This window comes from Malaya genurostris, chromosome 2, assembly GCF_030247185.1.
Source record: "Malaya genurostris strain Urasoe2022 chromosome 2, Malgen_1.1, whole genome shotgun sequence".
Classification (NCBI taxonomy): domain Eukaryota; kingdom Metazoa; phylum Arthropoda; class Insecta; order Diptera; family Culicidae; genus Malaya; species Malaya genurostris.
Window position 1 is genome coordinate 231,762,038 of NC_080571.1, and position 20,022 is coordinate 231,782,059.

Below are 20,022 nucleotides of genomic sequence, written 5' to 3' on the forward strand. Positions count from 1 at the left end.
CATTCATTCACTCAATCGTACACCCCACCAGGATTGTTCTTGTAGTGGTTGTGTACTCCTCTCTGGATGTGCTCGACTGACTGCGGAGAGCAGAGAGCCCCACCTTCCATGTGGAGACTTTTCCAACTCCCACTAACTTCCGTGTTCGCACGAGTTGAGGCAGGATCAGAAGGATACACATTATGGTCTGCGTGTGCGTGCGTTTGGCAATTTTCCTCAGCAGTCATTCGGAAACTTTCATCGAGTGAAAATCGGGCGTTGTACTACTGCTCTGCGAAGGAATATTTTTATTATTTTTTAAAGAAAAATACTAATGTTTAAAGTGATATTCATGTGCAAAAAGGTAGGATTTTTAAACTTAATATTGGTTTGAGCTAGATGGATATTTTGTGTTTGTGACAATTTTGTTTTTTCGCTCTAATGAAGACGCCCAGTCTTCCAGTTAGATTCCATTCCTAGATAATCTTTTGGAATCATTAGATTCTAGAATACTAATTTCAAGAAAATCCTTTAAATGATCTTTATTAAGAAGTTATCTGTTTACCAATTTTATTACTTCACAAACAAATACTTTTACAATGTTCTTGAAGTATTGGTGAATGGCAGTATTAGTTGAAGTAGAATTCAGAATTTTCCCACATTCTATCACATGATGATGGATTCTGACAAATGAGAAACGTGCAAAGAAATTTGATATTTACGTGATTCAAAAACCAAGCCTAGCTGACAGCGATTCTCAGCGGTGCATTGCAGAATAGTGAAAGAGAAAAAGAAATATACACTGGGAATTTATGTAACCGAAAGGACGATGTCGACGTTTGTGGGAAATGTATGAATATTGAATGATCTTAACCATGAGACTCTGGCGAAGTTCATGATTAAAGCCGTTATGTGTGTATGTCTGTGTCTCACAAGACTTATGATTTATTATGATGTCGAATGGAACATTGTTCCGAAATGTAAATGTATGCGTTCTTTATTCAGGACATCGACCCGTCGTTCAGAAGATGATATATTAGGCAAGGAAAAGAAATTTTAGGCGGTAGAGTAATATAATTTTGTAGATAAATCCTAGGTGTTTCAGCAATAATTAATGTTAACCGAATAACATTATTAGAATCGATATTCAAATTACATAAATATTATAACGAAAATAATTCGGTCCGTCTTTGTTAAATTTTAATATTGAAGAGTAACGCATACATTATCCGTAAAAAGGTATAGATTGAATCAAATGAAATGATTACATATTCAAGATATCTAAACCAAACTAGTGATATATAATACGTAACGACAATAATGCTAACAAAATGAAATGAAATCTTCAAATTTGAATAACTTTGGTATTAATTTTTGAGATTTGAAAATTTGTGTGTCGTCGTTTTGAGGACGGTTTGAAATTGTTAACACTCATCTTAAAACCAGAAACAGGATTTAAAAAAAATTCCACTGGGGTCTATCTGAGCAAAGAATTATTTAAATTCAAGTTGGGGAAAGTCGGATCAATCATTTTTGGGACATGTATATTAGTTTTATTACCGAATTCTTTCCGAAACCGGAAATTAGAATTCGGCACAGCTATAGTGAGTTTTTACGGCCATTTACTATGTATTACTGACTAAATGAGTTTTGGAATCAAAAAACATTCCATAAAAACATATGACCTTTCTTTAAATCTAATCTTGGAAAAACCGGTTTTGTCATTCCTGAGAAATCGGACTGAATTCCATTCCGGAGTCCATCTCATCTGGTATTTCCGGAACCAGAATTTAAAGAGCTAAATAGCACAAATAGATTTGAAAGACCAACAACTAACAACAGGTACTAATAGACAGTGTTCATCCAATTTTGAAGATTCCATATATATTTTGCCTCGTAATTCACACAAAAAACGTGTTCTATCCACGTAGTAGTGAGGTATATAAAAAGTCGTTCCTTTTTTATCGAACCGCATTGCTTCGTTGTCACTTGAAAATTGTGGCTAAAAGGATTGGTAATCGATCTCAGTATTGAAATAAATAAAACCAAAAAAATTCTAGATATATTTTTGAATGCATTCATATATTATTAAATGCACGAATTTTATTAGAGTAATACGATATTAAGTTTTTACTTCAGTTACAATTGATTCAGTTATAAAATGTATGAGTTATCACTTTAAATTCTAATATTTACTGAATCTCCGAACAATTATGTTGCCAAAACGGAACCATGCTAAAACCAAACAAAAAACTATGCTGAAGAGTAGTGTATTCAATTATTCTTTTACTCAGGAACGATTTCTTTCTAATTTTGATTCCAAGCGGCATTTCATCGTACTTCATCCAAAAACCCTCACTATTGGGATATGGCGGAAAAATCTCCAACACGAAAAATTAATAAACAAAAAAATTAACGAATTTTTACACTCTATGGGTTGTTTGATTGGTATTATGATAAGGTATCTAAATTTGAAATCATTTTTAGTATTCAAGGTCGAATGGAACAGATATTATTAAATAGATGCAGTTTTTAACGTCTCGTAATTTTGCACACACACACATTTGTTCAGTTTGCCGAGCTGAATCGATTGGTATATGAAACCTCGAAAATGTTTTACAATGCTTTACACCTATTTTTGCTTTCTTATATAGAAAGGTTATGCAATCACTTGAAAAACCGACTAGTGAAACTTGGCCCGGAGGGCCACCAACCATTCGACTCAGTTCATCGAGCTGAGCAATGTCTGTGTGTGTGCGTGTGTGTGTGTGAGTGTGTATGTGTCAAATAATCTCACTAGGTTTCCTCAGCGATGGTTTGACCGATTACCACAAACTTAGATTCAAATGAAAGGTCTTCCGGTCCCATACGAAATTCCTGAATTTCATCAAGACTCGACTTATGGTTCCGGAGTTATAGGGTAAAGTGTGTTCAATATTGTACACCATCACTTAAACCGGCGAAACAAAAAACGTAAAAAAAATTCTAAACTGGTCTCAAAACTACACAAATCGATAGTCATTATCAGTAGGCAACTAAACAAACCGATTCCGGCTATCCTGTTTCCCTATATCCGGTTCCGGAAGTACCGGAAACAGTGGTCATATATACCAAAATGGAACTCACTCACTTTTCTCAGCGATGGTTTGACCGATTTCCACCAACTTTGATTCAAATGAAATGTCTTCCGGCTCCATACAAAATTCCTGAATTTCATCCGGATCCGACTTCCGGTTCCGGAGTTATAGGGTAAAGTGTGTTCAATATTGTACACCATCACTTAAACCGGCGGAACAAAAACCGTAAAAAATGTTATAAACTGGACTCTAAACCGTTATTCCCAATCTTAGGATCAATTACAAGGTCTTATGGTCCTACCAAAAATTACTGAATATTTTCGGATGCAACAAACATTTAAATCGTAATGAAGAGTGCGTATAGTAGAGTTTGTACGTCATGTTAGTTAGTGGCCGTACGAACCAACTTTGATTATACCGGTTCTCGGGTTCCGGTGCCGGAAGTGCATATAATAGTGAACCCACTTAGTTTTCTTAAGGATGACCTACGCAATCAAAGCACTGTTTTGTTCTGTATGTTATACTAGTTAATGCACAAACAATCTCTTGGTTTCTTTCAAAAATCGAAGAGAAAAATTTTGAATAGAATACCACATAATATTGTACATGAGAAAGGCATCATTACACCACTAGGTGGATTAAAACAGGTTTTAATATTTAAACCTTTTTTTTTATATTTATAAAATAGGTAAAAGTGTAGAATACACCAAAACCTCAATTTATGCGCATTATATATGTATCAATGTTTTCATGTTGACACGTATTCGTGCATATATTTGTATATCTTTATACATATGTAGATTGGCGAAGTTAGTGTGCTTATGTATATGTATAAACATGTATATGTTTATGTACATATACGTGCACATATGTATACATATATACATATATAAGGGGCGTAAATTGAGGTTTTTGTGTATAATGAAATTTACACGACATGTAAATTAATAGTACTATGAAATAGGCATCAGTTGATTTGAAAATCTGATTTAAAACCATAATCGATGTAAAACTAAATTAGAATGCATCGATTTCCAAAATCAACAAGACTGTATATTTCCAAAAAACGCTTAGTTTTGAAAGTCATCTTGATAATCACAAGACAGATTGTTACTAAATTTTGCACATGTAAACGTTACTCTCTAAACTAATTATTCGTAAATTTTACCAATCTAATAAAAAGTTATACACGAAAATGTTTCATTTTTTTAAACAGACCTTATTTTCAACAGATTATTTAATTATGCATCTGGTCTATTAATATTCTCTCAAATGATTCCAGGTTTGTTTGAAAAAAATGTCATAAAAATGAAAAAATTCATATAACTTGACGAAAATTGATATTTTTTAAACATCTTAGAAACATTTTCCATACTTTAGATATGATTATATGGGGGATGGATGTAGCATGGCCTTTTAAAAGGAGGTGTTTGTAATGACATAACTCCGAAGTTACTTAACGGATTGCTTTTAAAAATCGGCACATGTACTTCTTGCTCTTCAGAGATGGTTATAAGACTATTTTTATGGTGGGAGCATAACTCCGGAACTACTGCACCAATTGCTATAAAACTTGGCACAGGTATTTCTTACTATTAGGAATTATCATAAAGATATTTTTATATGAGAGAAAGCGTAGCAAGTGTCATTGACAGGGGAGGCATGAAAAAATTCATAAAATTTGACAAGAATCGATAATTTTTTAAGGCCATACAAACATTTTCCATACCTTAGATATGATTATATGGGGGGTGGATGTAGCAAGTGCCTTTAAATAAGGTGGATGTAATGTTTGTAACCGCATAACTCCGAAACTACTGAAAGGATTGCTATCAAATTTGGCATAGATACTTCTTGCTCTTCAGAGATAATCATCAGGGAATGTTCAGGGGGGAAAATGTGTAGCAAGTGTCATTAACAGGGGTTTTTGAAAATAAATTTTCATCTCCCATTTTTTGTAAAACAAGAAAGTGACAAGAATTTAATTTGAATTCAAAGCAATTTTCTTTGAATGATTTCAAATGATCTGGTTCCATTTTGCCGGGGAATTCAAAGAACTAAGGGAAAATAATCTTTATCTGCCTACGAACACGTGTGTACTTAAGTCTCAGCATAATCACGGAACAACTAAACGAATTGCCACCAATTTTGGTACATGTACCAAAGGTGGGAATCGATATTTTTTAAAAGCACAGATACTCACTACACTACTCAGGGTAATCAGGGAAGAGATCTGTAGTAAGTTCACTGACAAAAAGGAAGTTAAATCAAATTAGATTATAAGGTTATTTCGAGGGTGAGGGTGTGTAACAAGTGCCCCGAACATGGAAAGTGTAAGAGAAAATTGATCGGATTTTACGAAAAATTGGTACTTCTTCACGAGTACACCATATTTCTAGCAACTAAGTTAGCTACACAAAAATATTCACAAGAGGAAGGGGGAATAAGTATTCTCAATATCGATCTGAATTGACAAAATCGTACAATCAATGTGCATTTTTTATGTAAATTGAGTAAACTGAAGGTGATGGAAAAAAGTTTACAACAACATTTGTATTAACTGAACCGTTATTCTATAGGTTTACCTCCCCGATGAACGACCAAAATTGGGGCCGGGGTAAAATAAACGATATAAAAACGTTATTCTATAGTACGAATGTAGTTATGATGTTAAACAGCCTTTCGTTATAAAAAAAATAATTATCAGATGGAATATTTTTAGCAATTACGTGAAGATAATGAGGTCATAATTTTTGTTTATAGAAAGTAGTATGTGTTTATAGCCACGGAAGCCAAAGGTATTGTAGATCGAATGCGACGAGGAAGTACGGAAGTACGTTACAAGCACATATACATAATAATTGAAGTACGTTAGAATTATATTATGAAAATTATTATTATTGTGAGATCTGAGATGAGTCACTGATCATTCGCAATCTGAACATGAACGTGTTTCATTACAATTAGAGTATCAATGGGGAGGCCAATTTCTAGAATTGTTTCGGCCTTGTCTTCACGAAACATTTGCGAGCAACGCCGGATAAATTAGCTAGTTAAATAAATAAATAATAGCATATATGTTCACTATAATTTCATTCTAAGTTGCGGAAATTTGTAATGTTTTAAAATTGTTGTAAAAATATTGATATTTCTGAGAATAATACTACAGTAAATGTGAAATTATTTTCTTCAAATTATAACTGGTACTGAATTCAATAATTCATCTTTCAGAAATTTTTAGGTACCTGCAATGCATTTCTCGATAAGTGTCGAAAACTTTTAAAGTTGTAAAATATCATAAATGTAATCCTACTGTTAACACTTTAATTGGTTAACCGATGTCAGGTGTTCCATACTCATTACCTGAATTTTCAGTAAAATTTACATTTCATCACAGTGGTACATTAAGGTATTGCTGTCAACAAATGTTTATTTTTGCTGATATATCAGTAGAACGAGAATGTTCGGTAGTTCGTCAAAAGATAAAAAAAATACCGAATGAAGTTTAGTGTGTTGTAACATCACTTGGAGTTATATTGAGATTGCAAATAAATTATCCTTTTATTTATATGTTATTAATGATGTTCTTTTCCACCGCGTTTGTGATTCAATGTTAATCGGTTCTTTTCAAACATTTTCAGTGTTCTTGAGACATTGAGAATTACAGATTTGCAGTATTCAAATATCGACAATTTCACACCTCGATATGATAATCTCAAATTCTAAAATAAACTAATATTTAATAGAAAATATAAAACAAAATTAGTTTTAATCATAAAAATGGAACTATTGATTTATAACCATTTTCGATGGCATTGAAATTAATCGATAGATATACCAAACTCTTATATTTTTTATATACATTCCTCCAAGGGGAATATTTTTTTGAATTCTCATCAACTTGACGATTATAACACACTTTGTTCGAATGTTTTTTTCGTACCCACTACACATGTATATGTATATGCACTAATCACATTTCACCCAAAACATATCCATTAACCGCACAATAGACGAAAGCTAACTTCCTCCTTCCATTGCCTGGTTGAGCTCCCTGTCCCATGAGTAAAGTAACTGTAAACACTGCCTCTGCACAACCAGTCACCAATCCGCTGGAAAAGGGTAATATCTACCTGCCCCATGGAGTGGGTGGCAATGGGTGGTATATCTGTCTCTGTGTAGACTTCTGCCATGCCGCTGTGTGGTGCGCTGGAGACTTGCTCTTCTAGTCGGACCGCGTGCGTATGCTTCGGCTGCTCCCAGCTGCTACCATTCATACATAGGCTCCGAGACTACGTTCTCCATTCACCGGGTGATGTGTGCGTGGACCGGTGTAAATGACCCGTTGCACAATAATCGGCAGAATTTTGACGGGAGAACCGCAGTTGACAACAGCAGGTCGATCAATGCGGTCGCGGACCGGAGAATCATCTTTGTGAAATCAGTTTCGGATGGCTTATGCAGTGATTTTTATATTGAACTGAAGCCCAATGGATAGCTCGGTTCGTGCAAACATATGGAGTAGAAAAAGCGGCGAAATATAGGATAGTTCGTGTTTACCAAAAATTCGTTCATTGTTAATTGAAATTGGCACAGAGGAGCCGGCATTAAGCAAATATATCTTGGAAGCGGGTGAATGACCGGCTACTGAAACGAAAACGGTGACAGTTTCTCCTGCGATGAAAAGAAGCAAACAGTAACAAGTGATAATTAATCGAATTTAAATGTAATCGTTCGACGGAAATTTCATGAAACGTATCTTTGCCGAACGGTGCCGTTTTGGTGTTCTTCTCTAATTGAGTTAGTGAAATAGCTTTTTTTTGTTACGGTGGAGCTAGCTGGGAAAAAAATATATTTAAAGGCATTTTTCAACTGAGAACTGTAAGTTAATCAACATATACGTATTCGAACAAAATGAGTTGAGTCAAAGAACACCTATTAAATAACTAGTACTTTAGAAAGGCATCGTTTAAGCAATTTGAAACGAACCCACAATTTTAATGAGTGTTGGAGTCGAACCCACCTTATCCTAATAATCACGTCCAGCTCATCCCCAAGTCCGGCGGATCTTTTGGATCTTTTGATGTGGAACACATCTTTATTTTCTATATAGGGGTGCAAATCAGAAACTCAAGGAAAAAAATGTGGTCAGGTTTCTAACACTCACAGCTCAGTATATTTTGTATCAATTTTTAATATTATTTCATTATTTGATTGGAAATATTTCTAAGATTCGATTTGAATGTATCATGCCACGTATTTTCAATTATAAATGATTGAAATTCAGATTAGTATCGAGCAGTGTCCTATTTTGTCTGCTAAAAATCTCCGGCATATCGGATTTCCCTGCCATAGACGACGGTTTTGAAGGAGTAAGTGATTTATCAAAGGGAAAGCATTGGTCAATCGACGCAAAAGCGAAGCTGTTGGAAGCACGCGAATCTATAAATAGAAGCAAAATTATAGCCAACGTTTCAGTCCTACGCGTAGTATGCTAGAGGTAGGTTTGTTGCTAGACAGCAAGTCAAAAAGTGCCATAAAACGATTTGAAGCTTTAATTGGTATGCTCTGATCTTGTGTCATGCAACCCAGGATAAATTTTGAGTGCTTAAGACTACCCAGGGGCAAATTTTGAGTGCTTAAGATTAATTTCTAATTTATATAAAATGAACTCGATTGATAATAAGAAAAAGTTTATCGCTTCAACCGAAATCGCAGAATGGTAGAGAAACTTAATGCTATAAAAATAACTGCTTGCATACAAAACTTGAACACAAGCTTAGCGACGAGAAGCTTAAATATCAAAATCGTATCGCAAGTATGTACAAAGATATAATTGCATACATTTAGGATATTGGTGTAATTTCGTCGGCTATAAAACAAACAATGTTAGGTATTGATTCCTAATCAAGAACAATCTAAGCAGACTCTCGTGCAATTGCGGATTCAAAAGTGTTACGATTGATTGAACTGTTTGATTGTAGATCATTAGAAATTTTAGTTGCCTTGTTACACATCAATGGCTCGAACAACCTCATGGGGCTGATCCTTGTAGTTTTTAGTGATCACAGTGCCTAATGACAATTTATCAGGAATAATTCGAGGCGTTTTGTTTACAAAGTTTCGTGATTTATTATGAGAGTATCATTACAGTACCGCGTTATTCAAAGTAATGTCCATCGTTATCTACTACTTTTTGTCATCTTTCTAGTAAAGCTTGGATACCGCGTTGAAATCGCTTTCTTCAGATTCTATAAATGAATTGGTTAAATTTTTGATTATATCTTAGTTTTCGAAGCGCTGTTCTGGCAAGTCATGAGCCATGGATCGGAACAAATGGTAATCGGACAGAGTAATGTCCGGTGAATATGGTGAATAGTGAAGTATCTATTTTTACATCTATTTTCATGCACATATTTGGAGCAGGAAATTGAATATGAATATACTCCTCAGGGCTTTACTTTTCAATATACTTTAAAAGCAAATCTAAGCGTAAATTAAAATATGTTGTATAATTCATTGAAAAATCAAAGCATTCTAATTCACTTTGACATCGATGATGGTTTTCAATCACATTTTCGATTCAATTGATGTCTATTTCAAAGTATTATTGAATTACATGTCGTGCGAATTTCATTATTTTTTTCTGTGTAAGTACACGTCACTACTGATGGTTTCACCCGGTTGAAGTAACTCATAGTAAATAACGTCCAGTTGTTCCCACCAAACGCATGAAAAATGAGTTCGGGACGTTCCTTGTCTTCCAAGTCAAAATTTCCATTTCTAACTGCAGAAACCACTTTCTGCATGTTTGTTCAACAAGAGCATGTTCAACGTAAACTTTATACGATGACTTTCTGCGGAGCTTTCCTTCATGTTTAAGTAATTAAGTAACACTTCTCGCGAAACGACTTTTCATGCACAAACATGTCAATGTTCGATACTACAAACTAGAGATCAAACTAGTGATGGGCAAAATAGTTCATTTCAAAGAACCGTTCAGAACTTGACAGTTCAACCGAAAGAATTAACACATGGATCAATAAGTCCCGACACTAAAGCAGATATGGCGCTCGTAGTAAACCAGTAACCACGTCTTTCTAGAGTACTAACCTTTGCTTGAAACGGGTCAAAATTTTAAGTCGATCCGACCAGAAACAGCTGAGTTATCGAGGTTGGAGTAAAGTCGTTTTGTAGTTTGTTTAAAAAATGGAAAAAACCACTCAGATGACTGCCGCTTCGACTCTGGAGTGTAGTGATGTATCCATGTTTCGTCCATGGTCACAAAACGACGCAAGAAATCTTTTTTGTTGCGAGTAAATAGCGATAAACTGCTTTCTGAACCATCGACTCGTTGCTGTTTTTGTTCCACCGAAAGTAATCGCGGCACCCACTTGCAAAAAACCTTTTTCATGCTCAATTTTTCATGAAGGATAGTAAATACACTTCCATATGATATCTGTATCATCTCAGCAATCTCACAGAGCTTCACTTTACGATCTTTCATTATAATTTGTGTCACTTCACTCACATTTTCCAGTGTAACTGCTTCCACAGGTCTACCCGAGCGTTCCGCGTCATTTTTGTCGGCATGACCACGTTTAAACTCGGCGAACCAACGACAAATCGTTGCTTTTGATGGACAAGAGTCCGGATAACATTTTTCAATCCATTGTTTCGCTTGCACGGTGTTTTTACCCATTAAAAAACAATGTTTTATCAAAACACGAAACTCGGTTTTTTTCCATTTTTTAAACAAACTACAAAACAACTTTACTCCAACCTCGATAACTCAGCTGTTTCTGGTCGGATCGACTTAAAATTTTGACCCGTTTCAAGCAAAGGTTAGTACTCTAGAAAAACGTGGTTACTGGTTTACTGCGATCGCCATCTATGCTTTAGTCTCGGGACTTATTGATCCATGTTAGTTCACCTGAACCGTTTTGTTTTTGTTTTTTGGAAATTTTGAATGTTTCTGCAAAAACCGTACGAGAGCAGCTAATTATATTTCGTTGGCAACAAACTCTTTCGTGGAAATTCAGTAACTTTTTTGCATGTATTTAAGGTAGCAGTCGTTAACTTTTGTGCACTTTTTCAGAGGTTGCCAATATACACCGTTTCTACTGCGTTCTTAAAAACTTCGACCGTTTCGAAATATACAGTTATTTAAATTTGAAAAGATTAGAGAACTATCGTTCTTCAACAAAGAACTGTTCTTTACTCATTTCTCTAGACTAACTAGTTCTTTCAAACCGCTCGCGACTGGATTGTCCGTTACGGTGGGACAAAGTATTGATTTCAGGTCCATCAAACATTTTAGCTCGATCGGAGAAACTGTATTTTCGCGTCCGAGGTTTAAAGTTTGTATGGGATTCTGAATGGAGAAATTTACTTTATACAAAAAAAAAATCGACTGGAGATTAATTTATGCACTGTAAAAATCAATGCATGTGTTACTAAAGTTATCGAGGAGGAAAACCTTCAAAGACCGCAAAACAATCCGACATTGGCAGAAAAAGTTTTTAAAGGAAAACCAATGCAAGGTCTGAACGATGGATCATTCCTTAATATATCTAGCACCACTGCTGCTAGTGGTGGTAGTATGATTTTGCTTTCTTTCATTATGCAATAACGGTTGATCTGAGTTGTTTTATATCTTCACGATAGTAACTCAGCTTAGAATGAAGATTCTTTTTAAGTGACAAACCATGCTCCAAACCTTACTGTAAATATACTATCCTCTATATCTTCTAAACTATAAGTGATAGAGAGTTTATATCTTCGGGCAAGTTATTGGATTTGAGTTTTTCTAAAATATTGTGGAAGATTCTAAAAACCTCTTTCTTTAAATTAAAAAGTTAGACTGTTTTGTGTCTTTATAGTGAATTTTGGAACGTGGCTTTTCACTTAAAAAAAGTCTTCTTTCTAAACTGAGTAACTATCGTGAAGACATCAAACAACTCAGATGAACCGTTATTGTATAATAAAAGAAAACAATGTCATATTACCACCACTAGCAGCAGTTATGCTAACTAGATATATTAAGGAATGAGCCATCGTTCGGATCTTGTGTCGGTTTTCCTTTAATAACTTTTTTCTACAAATGTCGGATTGTTTTGCGGTCTTCAAAGGTTTTCTTCTTCGGTAAATTTCCTACGAAAATAACACTCTCGAGTCCCGGGTTGGCAGTTCAAAGCATAGGACGCTGGTCTTACTACAAGCCCAGTTGTCGTATGTTCGAGCCCCGACCTGGAAGAGTTCTTAGTGTCAGTAGGATCCATAGTACTAGCCACACTAAGAATCGGCTGCGAAGTCTGTTGAAACAGAAAGGCCAATTTCCACAAAAGGAATTTAACGCCAAGACTTTGACTAGGTTGATTTCTAGTCGATTTTTTCTTTAAAAAGTGAATTTCTCCATATTAAATCTCATACAAACTTTAAACCTCGGGCGCGAAAATATAGTTTCTTCGATCAAGCTAAAATTTTGCATGGTGCTTAAGGGATCCAAAAGGAACACGAAAGTTTGGTGGAGCTCAAATCAATATTTTGTTCAACCCTATTGTCCATATCTGCATCAAACTCAACGAAATGTCAAATACTGGTAAAGATATTGATGCTACATGGAATGAAAAGTTTCGACCTCACACAGAAAAAAACGTGAATAATTTCAAACCGTGTATATTTTTGTTGAGAACAAGCCCCTAGATGACAAAATACAAAATTTCTTGACAATCTATCCTCTAGTGTTTACATAACAGCTGATCGTGTCAGACGAGTCAGATGAGGTTTCTCCAAGCAATGTTCGTGATTGCCAATAATTTGGTAGAAAGCGGCTCAATATTTCTCTATATTGTATACAACATTTTCAATCTGGTAGATGATGCTGTAAGAACCTACTGCCTCTCAATGCATTAATCGTGAGAGAATTTTTCTAATTTCTTCGCTCCCCCTCATACTCTGAGTATTTCACGGTCCTTGCCGAATAGATACAGTTTTGCAATGTTCGGCGCTGTGTGGAATCTACCAAGAGAGAATCGAAAGTTGAAATTTATCGCAGGAAATCGAATCGATGATTCCACTTGATGATTCTCACACTAGGTTGCTATATTTCAAAACCTTGTGTGGAGTATTTACAGACATTTTCATAGACATAACTTATACAAAGGTTATATGGGCATAGTTAGAATAAGCGGCAATAGTAAAATGATTCTATCGCAATTATTCACTGCCCGTATAGTGTCGGATAGCAAAAAGAGATTGAGCGACCATTTGTTGCTTCAGAGAGAATCCTCACAGCAGCGTGCTAACCCGTGATGCTCAGACGGGTCATCGAGAGAAATTCGTTCTCGCACTGGTTATTAATCTCTATGTTAAATGAAATGCCTATGTTAAATGAAATGCCATCCTTGTTTTCAGGCAAAGAAATTTTCGTCGGATGTTAACATTTTTGCAGAAACGGAAGCCTATTTTGAAGGCTTTGACAATATCTTTTTTTTTAAAGGGCATCAAAATGTTGGAGGACATGTAGCATTACGAGCCAGGAGTCCTGGATAACGTCACCTTTCGTGAAACGCCTGGAAGCTAATTTTTGTAGTAAGCGAATGATATTTTCATTTTCCCATACACAAATTAACATGACTTTTTCGTACTGTATGATTGTCCAAAATCAGTTTAACCAAAAAAACTGCATACTTAAATTTTATTGTTGAATCTTGTCGACAAATGACGAGATTGGCACAGCCGATTGCTCGATAATCGTCTCGCAAAATGCTCAACTACTTTGGTAGCTGTCAATTATTGCCGAACTTGTCAGCAACTATTTTACTGTTAGTTCGGCCAAAGTGATCGGGATTTATTCATGAATCGCAGTGTCATCAGTAACCAAGCATTAATAAAGAGTTTGCTTTAATATTTTATGAATTAATCATCACAAAAGCTGCGGTTAGGGAAAAAGGAATGATTTGTTACCGCTAATTTTGATCCAAAATAAAAAAGTAAACCCCGAAAAGAAAACATGACGGATAAAAGCATTTTTTTCTAGTGCTTCGTAACTCGGCTACCTGGAAATAAACAAATATTTAAAAGCATATATAAAAAGTAGATAGTTTCATCATTTGAATTATTTAAAAAAAATCCCTTTGGCCCGAATTTTATTTCGACGGTCCACTCTAGATAGTTTAGTTGGCAAAACGATATGTCCGAAAAGGCAAACGATGTAGGTTCAAATCCTGTCTTAGGGGTAATTTTTCCGCATTTTTGTTTCATTTTCACTATTTAATCATGATTTTTTTCCAGTCTGCTTTTCGGTGGAAGCACATGAAATTTCAAGTAAATCTTCAAGTTGTTTGCGATATGAAAGGAATTTCTCATTTTCACTCAGCTTTCACCGTATTTAAGTTGGAAAGTCCCCTGTACTAGAGAAACGGGACAGACATGTGATTGACCTGTGGTACGATTATACATGCTAGCTGTCCGCAAAATAGCACAGATTAGTGTTTTATTTTATTATTTCATTTCCTATGGAACCGGCACGATCCAGGCGGCCGTCTCTCTGTATCACCAAAATAAATATCGTCGTAGAACTAAAGCATATATTTGCTAACAAATCACGTACCCACCGTCGATGCCTATGTTCAGAATTATACACACATTATCTCACCATAGATCCTCATGCAATATTCGTGGGGAAATTAAACTAAATACCTCACGCGTCGATCGTCCGCAGCCCATTGTGTTGTGTTCCCAATCGAATGACGGATATTTTCACTCGTATATGTGCTACATACCTACCTTGTCGTCAACTAGTGCTTTCGTCTCACTGCTGTAAGCATTATTGGTTCGCCTGCTGGAAAATGGGTATACTTTAGGGTGGGGTTGAGCAACATTTTTTGAAGCACCATTTGTAACGGGAAAGTTATTTTGATATCAATCACATGCTTTCTTGAGGCATGTTGAAATTTGGCTTTCGTTCATCAGAATTGTATTCCATTCGACATTGCATCTATGAACAATGAAACAACATTTAGACAAATAAATCGTGTCCACCCTGATTTTATTTGTTTACTCATTTGTCGCCCAAACTTTGTACAGCAACTTTAGCGCGTTTCGCACACTTCATTCGAACGTGTTTGTTTTGGCTTTTGTCATCGATTCGTGAGCTCATTCTATCATCATGACGAACATTGGATGTACCTAGTCGCAACAAGGTCTCATTTTAACAAAACAGCTCAACGTAAATAGAGCGTTAGTTCCGTGAATGCAGGCATGATACAGGTGCACGAGTTATTCTACTCGAAAAATGTTTCTTCGTAAAATAGGTCAAAATTTGAATATAAATAACGTATCTACAAGTAAGAGCATTTTTTAATTCCAAGGTAATAGAAAAAAAACAGCAGCTTCGACTAAAAATTTATTGCTAACTAATCAGAATTTACAGTTGCTGCCCTTGCTCATCCAGTACGTAAGCTAACGAGTCCTCTTCAACATTCACGAAATCTCCGCTGTAGAAAAGAACCGCACGAGGTACAACCCGTTCTTTGATGAAATACCCGATTTCGAAATCATATTCCATAAACTGCTTGTACACCAACGGATCCGCATTTCCAACTAGCTTTTGCGGACGGAAAAAATTAAAGAACGAATCTACGGCTCGCTCCGTTCCATTCTCAACTGTTACGGTCAAATTACCACCCACCTTCCAGTCAATGTGACACCCGGCAGTGTCGTAAATTTCGAATCCATTGAACGATGCCAACTTCTCCTCATCGGGAACACATTCCATCTCGTATCGCTTGGTAAGCACTTTATTGGTGAAGTTATTGTTTGGTCCAAACTCGAACTCCAGTACAAATCCAGCTTTCGGTTCATTGATCATAATCGAACGAACATCCATCAGGTGCTTTAACACATCTTCGTCGTGTGGATGAATGAGACTGCTCAGAATAGGAGCCATTTTGAAAACACTCAGCCAGAACTCCGGAATTCCCTTAACCTGTTCATCCGTGGCTATTTCGTGATCTTCTGCCTTCAAAGTGTCTTCATGCTCAGGTAAATAAAACCCGTTCACAATTTGTCGTCTTTTGTCGAACATTTCCAGTAGAGTTGTTTGGAAATCAGTTTCCATGGAATAAACACGCTTATGAAATTCGGCTTCCTTATTCAACAAGTCTATCTGAATTCGTTTCAATGCATCGATCTTAGCACGAATGTTTGGCGGAAGCATAGTAACTGTCTGAAGTTGTTCGGCTTTGATTGTTAAATCTAAAATTTGGCAAACCAATGACTTGTGTTCCACTGCTTCGCTATTGCTAGCTAATAATCTATCGATGATAGATTCGATAAAAAATGAAATTTTGAGAGTTTCAATTCTCATGGCCGCCTACTAAAGTTTTCCTGGCAATTTGTGAAATGTATTCCCAAAAAAAAGTCTCGGTAAATTTTTCAAATAGCCTTATAAGCACGTGACAGTTTCTCTTTGTTTACCTTCTTTTTAGTTTACCATAGAGTGCCTATAACCTGAGTGATAACATCTCATCCGTAATGTTGGCAGCAATTCAAAATATGGAACTTCGGAGACTCATAGTGCTATATACCATCCGATTCAGCTCGACGAAATCGGAAAATGTCGACGTGTATGTGTATGTGCGTGCACCTTTCGACGAATTTTTTTCTGATCAATTTTCTCAGAGATGACTGAACCGCTTAGCTTCCAAACGAGCCTAAGTTTGTTAAAATCGGTTAAGTCATCTCTGAGAAAATTGATTGGAAAAAAATTGGACCATTGAAAATTTCGAAGATCAAATGGCTGTCATTTTCGGCTCCGAAGATATAATGGTATAAGTGACGTAATAGGCAAAATGCGTTGTTTTTTAACCGCTCAACTTTCTCAGAACCGATTTTAACTAACTTGGGCCTATTTGGAAACTACTATTAAGCCATTGATCAAGTTCGAAGATTAAATGGCTGTCTTTTCCGGATCCTGAGATATAATGGTATAAGTGGCGTAACCGATAAAATAAAAAAATAAAAGATCAAATGACGTCCAGTTCCGGAGATGTGTCATAAGTGACCTAATCGACTAATTACACTTTTCTCATCGGCTCAAATTTCTCGAAAATTATCGACGAATTTCGATCAACTTGGGCTTATTTGAAAGCTGGAATGTCAAACAATCTCGGTTCGGGAAATATAATCTTACTAGCTGACCTGTCGAACTTCCTCTCGCCTAAAAATTATTTGTTCGCATAAAAAGCTTGCTTCATCTAGAAATGGAACAAACTTTTCCTCATATTGTGGCGCTCCTGGTGGTCGGATTTGGAAGTTCATGGCACTCACGTGTCGGGAATTTTGTCAGCTTCACGTATGATTTTTGACATTCCGCAAATCGACTGTACTTTGTAAACAATCAACATGGAAGCCGAAAGAAGGGAAAAATTGTGCACAGTTATTTCGAAAATCCATTGTGGTCTGCATCTAGGCTAGCTAAACAGCTGAAATTGCCCAGAAATACCATATGGCGCGTTATCAAACGGTATAAGGAAACATTGACGACTATTCGGAAGCCTGAAGCCAATCGTCGGAGTGGAACTGTCGACCGGAAACTGCGTGGTAAGATTTTGAAGACGATTAAGAGGAATCCTAATCTTTCGGACCGTGATTTGGTCAGAAAATTCGGTGCTGCCCATAGTAACGTGAGGAGAACTCGACTCCGGGAATAAATCAAGTCGTATCGAGCTAACAAACAGCCAAATCGTACCATAAAACAGAATATTTTGGTTAAAATTCGTGCGCCATACGACCAGGTGCGGACCAAGTTTGACGGGTGTCTTCTGATGGAAGATGAAGCCTATGTCAAGGCTGACTTCGGGTCAATCCCAGGTCAAAAATTTTACTTGGCAACGGCTCGGGGGGCTGTTCCAGCGAAATTTAGATTTGTTTTTGCCGACAAATTTGCAAGAAAATTTATGATTTGGCAGCTGTGGCAAAAAAAAGTTTTCGTTACAAATAAGACAATGACATCGGAACTATACCAAAAAGAGCGTCTCCAAAAATGAATTTTGCCGTTCATTCGACCCCACGAGCATCCCGTAATGTTTTGGCCAGATTTGGCAAGCTGTCATTACAGCAAAGTCGTTCAAGAATGGTATGCAGAGAAAATAGCAGAGTAGTTTGGCCTTAGCGCTTCTACAGCGCAAACTTTTCATTGATTCACAATAACCAATATTATTCATCTGACTCCATTGCATACAATCCATCACCTGATGAACAATATCAAAAATTTTTCATTTGCTTACAGCGGTATTTCTAGAACAGTCATATGCACTTCGCCAGTCATTCATGTCGTTTTCGATTGATGCCAAATCCAACCCAGTTTCCACCCTAACTGCTGTCAAATCGTTTGTTTGAAGCTAGTTTCGAACCTAGTTTCAACATTGTTGAGCTGAAAATCGAATCAATTTCGAACCCGGTTTTTATATCAGGTTTGCTCAAATACCCGTTACTAAGTGCGAATCCAACACAATTTTGTTAAAAGTATTTGTTTAATTAAACTACCCTGGGTCAGTTTCAGTTTTCTCTAGCGAAAACGACATTAGTAAGCAATAATTTAAATACCCAATTAAGCACGTGGTTCGAAATGAAGAATCACATGGATCAAGTATGCATGTGAAAACTTCACACAAAACAACTCGTTGCGCGCTAAAAGAATCTTTCAACGATGTAGTATCCCTTTCTTCGACGGCCAAACACTTATGCAACTCGTTATGCGTCAAACACCTTCCGATGATCTAGCAAGCATAGGCGACTTTTTCGACGGAAAATTCCATTTTCCATACAAAACAACTTTATGGATTTTTCCTACTTTTCCGGTGGATATCCCTACCCGGCGAGGGTAGAATCTGATCAAACAGAAAAAGAATCATGTAAATCCTTCCATCTGTTCTTAAGTGATGCGATTACAAAGAATGACTTAATTTTTTCGGTAATGAACTCAAAAATATTCGACACGTATTTTTTTTTTATTTCAATATGGTACGTTTAATTTTAGAGATATGATTTTTTGAAATTTCGCGTTTACAAAATAACATCCTATACTGTAAAATCTAATAAAGATACAAAAACTCGTCCACGACATGAAACGTGCGTTTTTTCTTAGCTTTCAAATTAGCGATTCCATAAAACAACCTTTAAAACAAATTTAATGGAAAAGTTAAGGGGCTTAACTTAATCTTGGCAAAGTTTCAGAGGGGAAAGATTAATACTTTCGGAGCAGTGATTTTGAAAAGGTTCTTTTTTTGTAAACAAGAAATTTAAGAAATCACATCTCGAAAATTCAACGTACCATATTGAAATAAAAAAATACATGTCGAATATTTTCTAGTTTTTACCAAGAAAAAACAATTAGATGAAAAAAAATATTACACCCGTATTTTTGCCTTTCTCATAAAGAAAGGTTATGCAATCACTGTAAAAACCGACTTTTTAACCGAGGCACGGAGGACCGAGTGTCATATACCATTCGACTCAGTTCGTATAGTACGCAAAATGTCTGTATGTGTGTGTATGTATGTATGTATGTATGTAACATTTTTTTGCACTCACTTTTCTCGGAGATGCCTGAACCAATTTTCATGAACTTAGATTTAAATGAAAGGTCTTGTAGCCCCACAAAAAATTCCTGAATTTCATTTGAATCCGACTTCCGGTTCCGGAATCACAGGATGATACACGCAAAAATAATGAAAATAAGTGAACTTACTTTTCTCAGAGACGGCTGAACCGATGCTCACAAACCTAGATTCAAATGAAAGGTGCAATTGTCCTAATAAAAGTTGTTGTATTTTATTTTGATCCGATTTCCGGTTCCGGAGTTACAGTGTGATTAGTAAAAAAAATCTTATTTCAAATTACTTCCTCTCTTTTCTCTGAGATGGCGTGAAAGATTTCAACAAACGTAGATTCAAACAGG

General features: G+C 36.0%; 2 protein-coding genes across 3 annotated transcripts in view; one reads left to right on the top strand and one right to left on the bottom strand.

Moving 5' to 3' along the window:
* The first annotated feature begins 207 nt into the window (after positions 1 to 207).
* LOC131428075 (kelch-like protein 17) overlaps positions 208 to 20,022 on the top strand; it is a 66,896-nt gene continuing 47,081 nt past the window's right edge. Inside the window, exon 1 of one of the 2 annotated variants that reach the window (XM_058591729.1) lies at positions 208 to 343. The gene's annotated coding sequence lies outside the window, so the exon portion shown is untranslated. Of the gene's footprint in view, positions 344 to 7,431; positions 7,938 to 20,022 lie in introns of those variants that run through there. The other variant, XM_058591728.1, reaches the window with a different exon arrangement.
* LOC131428077 (nucleosome assembly protein 1-like 1) lies at positions 15,460 to 16,443 on the bottom strand. The gene has a single exon (XM_058591733.1). It carries the CDS (start codon positions 16,426 to 16,428, stop codon positions 15,487 to 15,489), a length of 942 nt encoding a protein of 313 aa, XP_058447716.1. The 5' UTR covers positions 16,429 to 16,443; the 3' UTR covers positions 15,460 to 15,486.